The sequence below is a fragment of the Vicugna pacos genome, chromosome 19, assembly GCF_048564905.1.
Source record: "Vicugna pacos chromosome 19, VicPac4, whole genome shotgun sequence".
Taxonomy (NCBI): domain Eukaryota; kingdom Metazoa; phylum Chordata; class Mammalia; order Artiodactyla; family Camelidae; genus Vicugna; species Vicugna pacos.
In genome coordinates, this window is record NC_133005.1 from 28,179,083 (window position 1) to 28,192,284 (window position 13,202).

At 38.9% G+C, this 13,202-nt stretch overlaps 1 protein-coding gene across 2 annotated transcripts in view; it reads left to right on the forward strand.

Moving 5' to 3' along the window:
• CTNNBL1 (catenin beta like 1) overlaps window positions 1–13,202 on the forward strand; it is a 144,454-nt gene that overhangs the window by 59,424 nt on the left and 71,828 nt on the right. For both annotated transcript variants that reach the window (XM_006202556.3, XM_072944208.1), the window contains exons 7-10: window positions 2,737–2,828; window positions 10,094–10,166; window positions 10,403–10,461; window positions 11,774–11,922. In XM_006202556.3, coding sequence (XP_006202618.1) covers window positions 2,737–2,828; window positions 10,094–10,166; window positions 10,403–10,461; window positions 11,774–11,922 — 373 coding nt within the window. The remainder of the gene's footprint in view (window positions 1–2,736; window positions 2,829–10,093; window positions 10,167–10,402; window positions 10,462–11,773; window positions 11,923–13,202) is intronic.

Genomic DNA, 13,202 nt, shown 5'->3' on the forward strand with positions numbered 1-13,202 from the left:
GGCTTGCAGGTAATAAAAGAAATCCACTAAGTAGGTAACCTTCCTGATAAAAACTGCTTCCCTTAGCAGGCCTTTGCGTCCAAAAGTTAGGATGAAGTCTGTGTAGGATGAATTCTGTTTTTCTTTTTTCTTTTCTTTTTTGCTTTGCAAAGTGTGTATTTTACAATTTTTGAATCTCCTCTGATGGTTTTTTTTCCCACATCTCTTCAAACTTTTGAACAACCGTGTACACGCACACCTCATTTTATTATGCTTTATTGCACTTTGCAGGTATTACATTTACAAATCAAAGGTTCGTGGCAACCCTGCATTGTCAGATGATGGTTAGCATTATTTAACAGTACATTGTTTTTAAACTAAGATATGTACATTTCTAAAGACATATGCGATTGCACACTTCATAGACTACAGTAGAGTGTAAACATAACTTTTATATGTGCTGGGAAACCAAAAAATTCATGTGACTCACTTTATGTGATACTCACTTTATTGCAGTGGTCTGGAACCAAATCTGTAATATCTCCAAGGTATGCCTGTACCTTTACAGGACATTTTATTTGAAAAAGAGTTAGTGTTTCTCTCTCATGTGTACTTTGCCATCTAAACTGTGAGTTGGAATATTGCTGTTAACTTGGCTGCTACTTTATCATATGTTCATTTAAGTGGATTCCTCTGCAGTATTTCCCCTCCTCCACCTTCTCCTCCAGTCTCCCCAGTCTTTCCCCCTGCAAAGTTGCTGAACCAATAGCCTATTTAAAATTGTGCTTTTGTGTAGTCCTCTTTATCACCGGTTGCTGTCTTATAAAACCAGAGGTGACATATCTGTAAGCAGAGTTTGAGAAGTGAACAAGACCCAGCAGAAGCAGAAATTTTGATGAGATTAGATTTCCTCTCAGCTCCTTTGTGCCTACCACAGATTTCTCTTGTAGTTTTATACTCTCTACTGTGAAGATTACCATAAAGAAGGAGGAAGACATAGCACCTAGGGAGTAAGAGAAGAGGGAACACAACAATCTGTAACTTGGGGGTTGGCTCTAGTCTAGAGCCAGAATTTGGCATTACCATCCGTTAGCCTAATGCTAGATTTTGCTGAATAGAAAGCTTATCAAAAGTCTTAACTGTTAATAAAAAGAGCCTGGTGTTATGGGAAAAGCACTGACCTGGCAGTCTCTGGAGATCTGTCTGGTCTCAGCTTTTTCTTTATTAAGCACCTGGTGTTTATGTTAGGCACTATGCTAAGCACTGGGTAGATTAAAGATGAATTAGGCATAGTTCTACTGTTTTAAGAGGCAGAGTGATGGGAAAGTCTCGAACAGAAAGGTAAGATAGTACAGGATGATAAATGGTATAATAGCGTCAGTGGGGAGGACCGTGGAAGTGAAGAGGAGTGGTCTCCAAATTGCTGGATATTGGAGCAGGTAGCTGATTGGGGTTGAATATGAAGACAGGTGCATCTTGATGGAGAAATGTGAGGTGGACCCTTGGGCTGGGCAGTATCATTTGCAAAAGCTATGAATGAGCAAGAGCTTTAGGGAAAGACTAGAAATGTACTGTGGCAGCATGAGGTAGGAGTGGTGGATGGTGGGAGATGGGGCTGGTGGAATACGTTTATCCAAATTATGGAAGACCTTGTTAACCATGGCAAGATGTTTAGATTTTATCCTAGTGGACATCAGGAAGCTATCTAAAGTGTAAGCAGAAGAATAAACTAAAGACATAAGAGATTAAAATGAATGAGCTGATTTCTTGAGAAAATGTGAGAAAGTAATTTAAGGTATTGTAATGATCTTCATCACTCAGGGGTCTCAATGCTACTCTGCCCCCACAACTTTGTATCCACTCCCTGAGGGACCACCTGGTTATTCTTTACCTTGCCATTGGCAAGGCTGATGTGGGTGAAAGAATGAGGAAGAAGATGGGAGGTACAGTGGTTTCTTCAGTCCTTTCTCTTCAAAACGCAGAGCCAGTGTGTTCTGGGCATTGTGCTTAGAGAACACAGAACTCTGTCTGCTTTGTGATAGTAACATAGCCTGGGATATGGAGCAGAAGGGGCGCTGAAGGAAATGAAGGCATTGGATGCATTAGAATGGGACAACAGATTTTTTTTAATATCTCGTTTTTTAGTATCATAATCGTATAATCATTTTTTGCCTCCTTATTTTTAATTTTTTAAAATTGAACAATAATTTGGTTGTTGACCAATTATGTTTGCTTCTGAGTACCTGAGACCTCTGGCCTTTCCCCTGTATACACATTATTTTGTTCATTTTGAAAGATCATGCTTGCCTTTCTTGCAGAGTCCAGAGAAAAAAAAACTGAAAACAGGAAAGAAAGAGGCTTCAGATTCTTCCCCCTATTTTTCCTTAAGGCTTCTGCCTGCCCGCATCTCTTTAGTTACAGGTCTAGGGGACTGTAGTACAAATGAGACTAAGAGGGTCTTCATAGGCAGATACACTTTTGTGTGTTCGGCTATAGTGCCGTTTCCTATTAACACAGAAAATCTTTCACTTACTCCTTGAGTGAATTCCATCACATTCAGATATGAGTTTTACTTGTAACACAACTTGAAGGAAAAAAAATAGCATCTCCTTGGTTAATCTAAAAATGACAACAGCATCTAGCTGGGAGGATACAGGGAAGTGGGAAGAGGAATAAAATGCCTGTGGTGGGACTGAAGCTTGTTGCAGATGGAAACAAAGTTGCCCTCTCAAATTACCGGTGTCTGTCTCTCTTCAGCTATTGTGGAAAACATGGCTGAGTTCCGGCCTGAGATGTGTACAGAGGCTGCCCAGCAGGGTCTTCTCCAGTGGCTGCTGAAGAGGCTGAAGGTAAGTTTGGCCATGGGTGACCACACCTCAAACCTCCTCTTGCTCTGGGAATGGCTCATGCTGGGTCATTGGCACAGATTGTTACTCCTGGGCTTTATGATCTGGTTTGGGAGTCTTTTGGTACCTCTTGCCTCTTTTTTTTTTTTTTTTGCTTCTCCTCTTTTGTTTGTTTTTAAAATAGCCTTTAGTACCCTTGAAAATAATAGAAACATGTTGTCAGTAGAAATTCATGTGGTACAGAAGGTATAAAACTGAAAATGAAAGTTCCCTCTGCTGATTCCCTCTAGGTCCACTTCCCAGAGTCGGCCACTGTTAACAGTATTTTATCTATCCTTCTAGAAATTGTGTGTGTGTAAATAGGAGTGTTTGTGTTTCACAAATAGAATTACACAGTATTTTCTTTTGCAAGTTGATTTTTTTCACTGAATTAATGGCTGCCTAGTATTCCATTTTACAGTTGTACTAGAATTAATTTAACCATTCCCCTGTTTGTACGTTTGTCACTGCAAAACAGTGCTGCGGTGAATATCCCCACATGCACATTTTTTTTTTCTTGCACGCTTGTGGCAGTTTATCTGTAGGATAAATTCCTGAAAGTAGATTTGGTAGGTCAAAGGGTATACACACTAACATTTTGGGTAGATGTTGCAGAATTGTCCTCTATCAGTTGTCCCACCAATTTGAGAGGGTCTGTTTCCCCTAGCAACACTGGGTATTATTAGACTTAAAATTTTGGTAACCTGATAAGTGAAAACTGGAATTTTATTTTAATTTGGAATTTTAAAACTGAGAAAAGTATATTGGCTTCCAGTTGTTTATTAGCCATTTGTATTCATCTCTTTTAGTTTTCTGTTTATATCCTTTGTTCATATCTCTGTTGAATTATTCATCCTCTTTCCTTCTTAGCATGGTTCTTTTGACCATCTTCTTAACATTTAGTGCTGTACCAATGAATAAATGAAAGGGAGAGGCAGGAGCTTCTGTCAAAATAGGGTTAATCAAAGGTGCGATGGGAGGCAGTTTTGAACTGCTTGTATGCTACTGAAATGGTCTCGGCAGGCAAGGATTCCCAACTTTTCAGTGAGAAGGAGGCACTAGATTGTAGCTAGAATAATTCTCTAAGTAGTCATGGTCTTGCTGTGCTCAGAGGATCATAGAGATCCACAGTCTGAGATGCATCAGATCAGACTTATTCCCCAGCTTCTTGGCAGGACTAAGGAAGAAGATTCTGCCTAAAATATCAAATGCCCCACGATTCCGTCCCTCTCTGACAGTCTGAGTCTTCCTCCAGTCCTACTTATTTAAACATTTGTTCCCATTAAATCTATAACATACATAACATGACTTGAGGATATTCAGCTAGCCTAAATGTTACCGTCAGTGGGTATGGGCACATTTGCCTGGCTGTCTAAACTTAATGCATAGCTCAGTAGATTGCAACTCCCCACCCACACACACACACCCTTGCCTTTCCTTCCAGGAAAAAATCAGGTTTGGTTCATTCATTCATTGTCATGCAGCTTCCTTTTAACCTCCTCTCATGAGTCTTGGTGTCCTTTGTTTTTAGAACTAGACTTGTTTCCCCATGTAATTACCTTCACACCTCCCTCAGTTTCTTCTTTTCTCAATATTCAACAAATCTTTGTTCTCCAAAGCCTTGACACATTTTGGGAGTGAGGAGTAGGGGAGAGGAAATTGGAGCATAGAGTTAAGGGGATGGGGTAAATGGCAGGGACCTGAGTTGTGATGAGGTGGCCATGGGTTGGTGCTGCAACCTTAAAATATACAAAATAATCCAATAATTTTTGTCTCTGTAAAGTCAGGACCAATTTTTCTGTTACTTGAGACTTGATACTGACTCGAGGATCTTTCATTAAACCAGAATGTAAGGCTTCATCTGCCTTTTGAAAGGTGTTGAAACTTGCCAGTCTTTTTGTGACTTGGTAACAGAAAGGGAAATTGACCTTTGAGTGTTTGGCTTGGATTCCATTACCCTTATGAGAGTACTAAAGAGGCCCATTTGGTAGTCTAGCAAGCTTTGGACTCATGCCTTTCAAGCATCATGTTTATGTAATCCTCAGGGCATAAATAGCCATGTTGCTGCCTCTAAAGTTTTTCAAGGTTTTAGGATATCTAAACATTAAAATACTATTTGGTTATTTTACTAGTAAGCCAGTACTCTTAGAAGAATCCTGTGCTGCCCACATTAATGAGAGAAGGTCCTGCTTAAGGGTGAGGCCAGCAAGAAGGCATGTTTTTAGAAGCAATGCCTTGCTCCTAATTCTCATAATCTGGGAAAGTGCTTGTTGTAATCTTCACCATCATAAACATCATGGTGAATCAGAGTCAGTACTGGAACCAGATCCTTACTTTCACCAGTGGAACTTTAAAAAATATGGATTCCAAGACTTACTGTCTCAGTCTCTGTCTTTAGTGTATTTTAGAGAAGTTCCACCGGTGATTATAATATACAGCCCTCACTAAGATCTACTGGTCTCTAGAGATGTGAACAATTTTGTTACCTATTTTTGTTCTGTACTACTCCAGACGAATTTAAATCTCCATTTTCATGGTGCCATTACATGTTCAAGGACCTCCCTGCAGTGATGCTGATGCCCTCCCTCTACATCAGATCCTACTCTGTGCCTACTTTTTAAAGCCCCTTTTCCTGGCCTGATCTGACCCTTCCATTTCTCGGTTTTGACACGTCTCTTTCATCTATCCCCTGCTCCGCAAAGGTCAGCAGTTATTTTGATCTCTGTATCTGTCTTTGTTCATGTTCCTCCCTCCACCAGGAATGACTCCTGTCTTTGTTATGTGTTTCTAAGTTATACGTAATCTTCATTAACCAGCTTAAAAGGCTACTCTTCCATGTAGCCTCCATCATTTTTTGAACTGAAAAGAATTTTATAATTTCTACTGCAGACAAAAAATTTAAAATTGAGACCTATAGAGATTAAGTACCTTGCCCAAATACATAGTAGTTATTAGAGATAGAGCTAGGATTAAAAACCAAGCCTCCACACTTTCTTCAGGCACCCTTTCCATAGCTCTGCTTTGCCACCAACCCATTCTGCCTTCTTTATTTTCTGAATATCAACCATTTTGTTTTTTTCTACTGGTTCTCCTGTGGAATTTGGCAGCTCTGGGTTCTAACATATACCCGTAACTGTGTGACAGTTACCTCATGGAGCATTTTTTCTTCATCACCTGGCAGACTTTTATGTATTTTGTGTACTCATTGTCTTTCTTCAAAGGTCCTTAATTAAGCTCCTTAAGGGCAGGGACTGGAATTCCATCAGGTTTGCATCTCTTCCCAGTTGTTCTCAAGGTGTGGTTCCTGACCAGGAGCACCAGAATTACCTGGCAACTTGTTGGAAATGCAAATTCTTGAACCCACCCCTGACCCACCAAATCTTGCCCAGCTTGGGGAAGAGCCAACAATCTGTGTTTTAACAAGTCCTTCAGGTGATCCTGATGCATACTGAAGTCTGAGAACCTCCATCATAGAGTACTAGTGTTTACATTGCTTGATAAAACCTTGCTATGTAACGGACTGTTCCATGTTTATTCAGTAGTCCTTGAGTAATTCTTAAGCGAGCGGCACGTCATTGAGTCTCCTTTTTGTCCTGGTAGCCCAGTAGTATATAGAGATACTCTTGGATTTCTTCATTCTCTAAATGAAACCTCACTAATTTGTAGTGCTAATGAGGATGAAACCCATTGCAGAAGATTTCATTAAGTGGCAGATAGCAGTAGTGTGAGAGATGCTGCATCATAGTTCATTTTTCAATGGGGAATACAAACTTGTAGGATATTGTGTACTATTGACAATAACAGCAAAACCAAAAGTTTTATTTTTTCTTTTCTAAGGAAACTAAGTGAAGACTTTTTTTGTTCCCCTGTTAAATCACTGCTTCAAAACAGTTGTCATATTCAGCATTTGAGCCCATGAATTGAGAATTGGCTATACTATACTACATGTACAACTGGTTGATGCTAAGTCCTTAGCCTCTTATGACCAAGAGTTGGGACTGTGCAGGGCACAAGCTGCCTTAACGATTGTACAGGACTATAGATGTGTCTGAACGTGCCGTGTGTGTTCCAGGTACCAGAGGTGAGCTGCAGAAATAACCTGCAGCTTCTCGCTGCGGGTGGTAGCATAATTGTCTCGTACTTTCCAAAAAAGCAGCAGTTCCCAAAAAGGTGAAGTTTAATTTTATTCAAGGCTAGTACATGCTGAGTACAAACCTATGTTTGACTCTGTAATTACTCTGACAGCTGAAAGATTTAGGATCACCAGGCTCCTGGATAGAAGAGAGCCCTAGAAGCCCCAACCCTTATTGGCTAACTCTGCAAAATCCAAGAGACCTTATACCTGTTAAATGAATTCTCCTGTCTGCTGATTCTGACTAAATGCCCTTGTAATTTGGCATTTGGTGTTTTGCAGGGTTGGAGGCTGTCATCTCTAACTGAGATTTAAACAGAAATAAAACTTCCTTGGTGACTTTTGTCTTTGGCTAGACATGAAAGATTAGTCTCCTTCTTCCCCATCTAGCCCACAGCTTTGCTTAACATAGGAGATACCAATCAGATTAGCGAGGCAGAGTAACTTGGCCAAGCTCACATAGCTGGTAACTGTTGGAACTGAGATTTTAACCTGAATATTTCTAATTTCCAGACATCAGAAAAACTTGTGGTACCTACTGTGTGTTAGGTACTTCCATATTATTTATTTAATTCTCATAGTAACTCTCCAAAGAAGTTCTTACTTTGTTATTTTCATATTACAGATAAAGAAACTTGAGACCAAGAAATGTTTCTTTGGTCATAGATGACCATTCTTTTTTTTTTTTTTTTTTAAACTACAGTCGATTACAAGGTGTCAATTTCTGGTAGATGACCATTCTTAATTTATGGTGCCATTAGTGTCTTAGTAATTTTGTTTTTACAGGGTCCTGTGCCAAAAAGGACCTAATAGTCCCATTTAAAGGAATTAGGTCCAAACAGTTTAATACATATTTATGTCCTAACAATTTAGTATCTATTTGAGAAAATAATATACATGAATTAAAAGCATTTTTATTTCATCTTAAATACCACAATTACTTAGCAGTAGATATGTGTACCTTTTGAGTACTGCACAACTTCTAAAACCTTGGAATCAGAGTAAACACCACCACCTTCATTCCTATTCCACATTGATTTTCACACAGTTCTTTTATCACAGCAACCACCGAAACCCAGCTTCACAAAGCTAGGATGTCATCAAAAGAAGTGTACCTGGAACTAGTGGTTAATGCACTCACTATTCAACAGATATTGGATGTCACTGTGCTTTCCTTGGAAATCCTGTGAATTCCCCTGTGAATTCAGTATGATGTCCCAGGGATCTTGGCACATAGTTTGGGAACTGCATACTTGTGTCACATAGGTAGTGCATGCTCATGAATTAAATCTAGGTGTGTCTGATCCCAGGTTCATGTCCTTATTTTTTAAACATGACTGTATTACTTGATAAAATTGATTTTAATTCAGTGTAATTTTAAAAAATGCCATGACAATGGACCATGTTCATTCAAATCGCCTCTGTTTGCTATCACTTCCAATTGTTTTGTCTTAAATATGGCAAATGCCCAGTAAATATTTGTTGAAAAAAGAGGAAACCTCCCTCCTACTTTGGAGACAGGAGTTTATAAAGTCAAATAAAGGACAAGAGGCATTGGAACCATAGAAAGCCTATTGCTCTAGTGGCCTAATGTTGTTTGGTTTCTTTCAGTTAAGTGTACCTGTTTCAAACAAGAACCCTGACCCTTGAAAAGCTGTGTATAAGCTGGTATGGCTTAAATCATTTAAACTAGCAATATTTGTAACTTAAATGTTTGAGGAAGTAATTTCATTAATAAATCCTTCATTCCAATAGAGATGCTCACCCTTTGGCTTTAAACTATTGGGTTTTGATTTGCATAAAACTATTTTTCTTAAAGTGAAAAATGCATTTAAACCCTGGCTGTTACCCTGAATTTCTTGAAACAAGGCCTTAAATTTGCTCAAGGAGTATACCTTGTAGTCAGCACATGTAAGACCTTGTATTTACAGATCTTTCAACCTAAGATGGGTCATACCTGGTCAGCCTTCTGAAATCCCATGGGGTGCACTTAGGCATGATGAGGAAGACGTGCAAAGAGAACTGAAAAGATGCTGTGTGTTGCTTCATTAAGGGCCACTCTTCCCTCTTAAGTACAAAATCAATGTCCAAACAGAACTGTGAACGGTGCTAAGGTGATGAAGGTGTTAGCTCCAGGATAAACACTTTCCCTTTCCAGGTACAGTAATTATTTGTCATTTCAAAAACTTGTATAAGTAGCGAGGCTGCTGCTGATTAACAGTCATTGTCTAGGTGTCTGCATTTAAAGGATCAAGGGTACAGTATATAAAAACACATCAATGAGGCTTGCTCCTCTCTGTGTACCTTTATCTGAGGGGCATTGTTAATGGAGAGATCCTTGAGTGTCGCTACTGAAACAGCAATGTGGATGGCCATGAAAGATAGTCTCTGCAGTAGATGTGTCCCCTCTGCAACTCCAAGTAGCAGAGCATGCTGCAGGGGAAGAATTGTGGATAGTAATTTGGGTGTTAAAATATTAATACATTTCTGCATATTTAATGTGGTTTCCTTTTTAAATAGTAGGCAGATTATGGTCCACGAACAGATAGGCTTATGGTTTCAAATTAAATTTTCAGCATTAAAAAAATCCAAAAGGAACTACTTTGTTATAAAGACATTCAACTAATCTAAACAAGTACTTGCTTTCTTTTCAGCCTCTCTGATCATCTATCTGCTAATTTGTAGCCTAATTTTATGATTGTAGCTTATGATGAAGTTTCATGGATTTTAGCCTTAAAACTTCAAAACTTCCATTATTCATCTAGTTCACATTTGAGTATGTACTATATGCTAGACAACAGTCCTGAACTCAAAATGGGAAATCTGGGAAGGCCTCACAGAGGAGGTGACATTCATACTGGGCAGTAGGAGTGTGAGAACCATTGTGTACTTCTACCATTTATGGTTTTACTATGTGGTACTTGAGTCTGGTCTCTTGAGAGGAGAGGCAGACGTTGTGTAACCCTTAACCTGCCTTTTCCCTTTTCTAACGTATGCTTCTCTCTAATTCAGATCTTAGTACTTAAGAGAAATTTGTCCTGGGGAAAGAAGCAAGGCCCCTTAACATTTTTTTCTCATTTCTCCTATTTCCCCACAGGCAAAGATGCCTTTCGATGCCAACAAACTGTATTGTAGTGAAGTGCTGGCCATATTGCTCCAGGACAACGATGGTGAGGCTCCCTCTTGGTATTGATATACTGTTAGGATAGGAGCCAGGCTTGTTTCAGATCATGACAGCAAGCTCTCTTGCCTTTGGCATCCCCTTGCTCTCCCTCTCACTCTCTGTGCAGCTTTTGTACTCTGTCAGGGTGTATTGATTTTGTTTGCTGATGTATCAGTGTTAGACGGCTGTAAAATCTGACAGTTAGCTTCATTTTTTTTTCTTCCTATTTTTTCCCCTTTTTAGAAAACAGGGAATTGCTTGGGGAGCTGGATGGAATCGATGTGCTTCTTCAGCAGTTATCCGTGAGTAATTCTTATGCTTCCTGCCTGCCATGAAGATACATGGCTTGCTTTATTTAAGTGGGGGGTGGAGCTGGAAATTTCGGGAAGGAATAAGCCATATGATGCAAGCCATATGGGGTATGTTGGCAGGTTTGAGACTACATTGGAGGTACACGGTTTGTCTCCTTTTCTTAGTCATTTGCTTTTTATAACCAGATATCACTGTGTATCTGGTGAGGACTTTTGATATTTGTCAGTCTAAAAGAGGTGTACTTCCTGCTTAAGTGTATGTTCTTGGGCCAAGAATACCAAATTGTTTTCAGTTGACCCACTCCAAAGATTATTCGTTTTCTTTCCTGTCAATCTGCTGCTAACATGGAGTTAGTTCACTTAGGATCCAGATAAGCTCCAGGAGTACAACTTCCAATACAATGGGATAGAGGTCACAGAAGAGGGGAGGGAAGGATGTGGCATTGGAGGTTGGAATAAGGAATCAGGAATTGCCATTTGCTCATTGTAATAAATATAAATCCAGTTGAAATGATGTTCTGCTGGCGTTCTGAAAATACTGTTAGGATTTTTTCTAACAAATCTCATCCGTACTATTCCCAAACCAGGACTGAAAATAGATCATTTGGATTAAATCTTGAGAGTGTTGGGAGTGTCTGAGATGTCAGTTTGCATACAGCTTCCATTTTGGTGCCAGCAGCCTGAGTGACTTGGCCTCCATCCTAAAAAAATAGAGCTTTGAATTGTGAATCTGTTTCCAGTTCTGGGAAAGTGCTTAGTCCTATTCTTGCAAGATTATTGATCATTTTGTAAGAGACTGTATGGATATGCATACACTGTTAAAAGGCTTTTTCCTTTTCACATGCCATATATTTCTGGAAAAGACAAAACTTGTGCTTTGAGCTGTTCCCATGACTTAGAGCCACAACTGGTATACGAGGCAGTTTAGCAGCCCTGATGGTTAGGAGACTCTTCCTTATTATCGAGCCAAGATTTGCCCTTCTGGATTGTGGTTTCTTTTCGAAGGGGAGGAGATGGGTTGTGGTTGGGTGGGGCTCTGCCTCCTTGCAACTGTCAGTCACTCATGGACACAATGGTCAGTTGAGAGTTTTGGTTTTTACATGAACAAGACATTTATTTAATACCTGTGAATCAGAAAACCCAGTTTCTCTAAAATGGAAACTGATGAGAATTTTGTTTGGTAAGCTTCTGTTTCTTCAACTGGGCGTAATCAGGACAGACAGGCTTTGGAAATTGTTGAGTGCTGGTTGATGAAAAGACATTCTCTTATGGTTCTGTGCTTTCTGATGTCTTTGTTTTACAGGTGTTTAAAAGACACAATCCTAGCACCGCTGAGGAGCAGGAGATGATGGAGAATCTGTTCGATTCACTCTGCTCCTGCCTAATGCTCAGTTCCAATCGTGAGCGCTTCCTGAAGGGCGAGGGTCTTCAGCTGATGAATCTCATGCTCAGGTATGCTTCGTATCTCCTATCTCTCCATCTCTTTTTGAACAGCTCCTCACTGTTAACCTGAATTTGAGAACGTGTAGCTGTGATATTTTATTCCATTAAGTTTCCTAGATATATAAAACAATAAAGTTTTCAGGTATGTGTGTAGTCTTTTCTAAAGTTAGATTGGATGAATAAAAAGTATATTTTGGTCTGTTTGTGGCCCTTTATTGTGTCCCATTGAAGGGAAATATTTTTTTGCTTTTTTTTTCTTCTCTTAATGCATAGGTTTTTGGAGCTGTAGTCATTAGCTTCCAGACATATCCTATATTAATTTCTAAACAACTCAATTTTCTTTATATCCCATGTAGACCTATCTATGCCATATGTTTGTCTGTATTTTTATTATTAACAGCAGAATGTCATTCATATTTCTCATTTGTACATATTTTCATTATATATTATTTTCAGTAATGAATTGTGCATGTGATGTGTGCCTGGCATAGGAAACATGAAAGTGTGCAAGGTAGTTCTAGAACTTTTCTTTATGGTACTTTCCTTGTGTATCTTATTATTTATGCCTTGATTCCTTAAAGTATTTAAAGTAGATACCATGTTAGTATATTTCACAGAGTCCTGAAGTTAGAAGTAAATAGGAGGTAACTTGTTACCGATAACTCTTTTGAGAAATCTAGCTTGGAAGGGAAAGAGAGAAATGAGGTGAAGGTGTTGTAGTGTCAATGGACAGTTTTTTAAATTGAGACATGCAAGAGCATGTTTGCATGGTTGGAAGACTAATCATTATGGGATTATTCTTTATGAACTTGAGCCAGAGTCCACGTCTTGAAACTTGTATTCACATACAATGAAACTTCTGTTAAACTACTTGTTTGAAAAAAATTATTTATAAATTTGATATATATCTACTAAATATAATTTACAATATAGACATGCAAAACTGCTGTTAGAAACACTGATAAAGTACTATGTTAAGTGCTCAGCTTCTACGGAAATAAATAAGACAGAATTCCTGCATCCGGAACCTAAAAATAGCTCTGTTACTGAAACACAACCCAACTTTGGATGCATAATCTTTCTGGTCTTTTTTTCTGTAACTTTTCTTGTTTTTAACAGCTTTTTAGGCCTACCACGCATGTAATTTTCTATACTGTTTTTTTTAAACTTACATGCTGTTTCCCGTGCTGTGCCATAATCTTCCTGAGAGTTTTCAATAACTGCATAATGGACTCTAAGGGAATATAGCTTACTTCATCATCTTCTGTTATTGATATTGAGGTTATTTC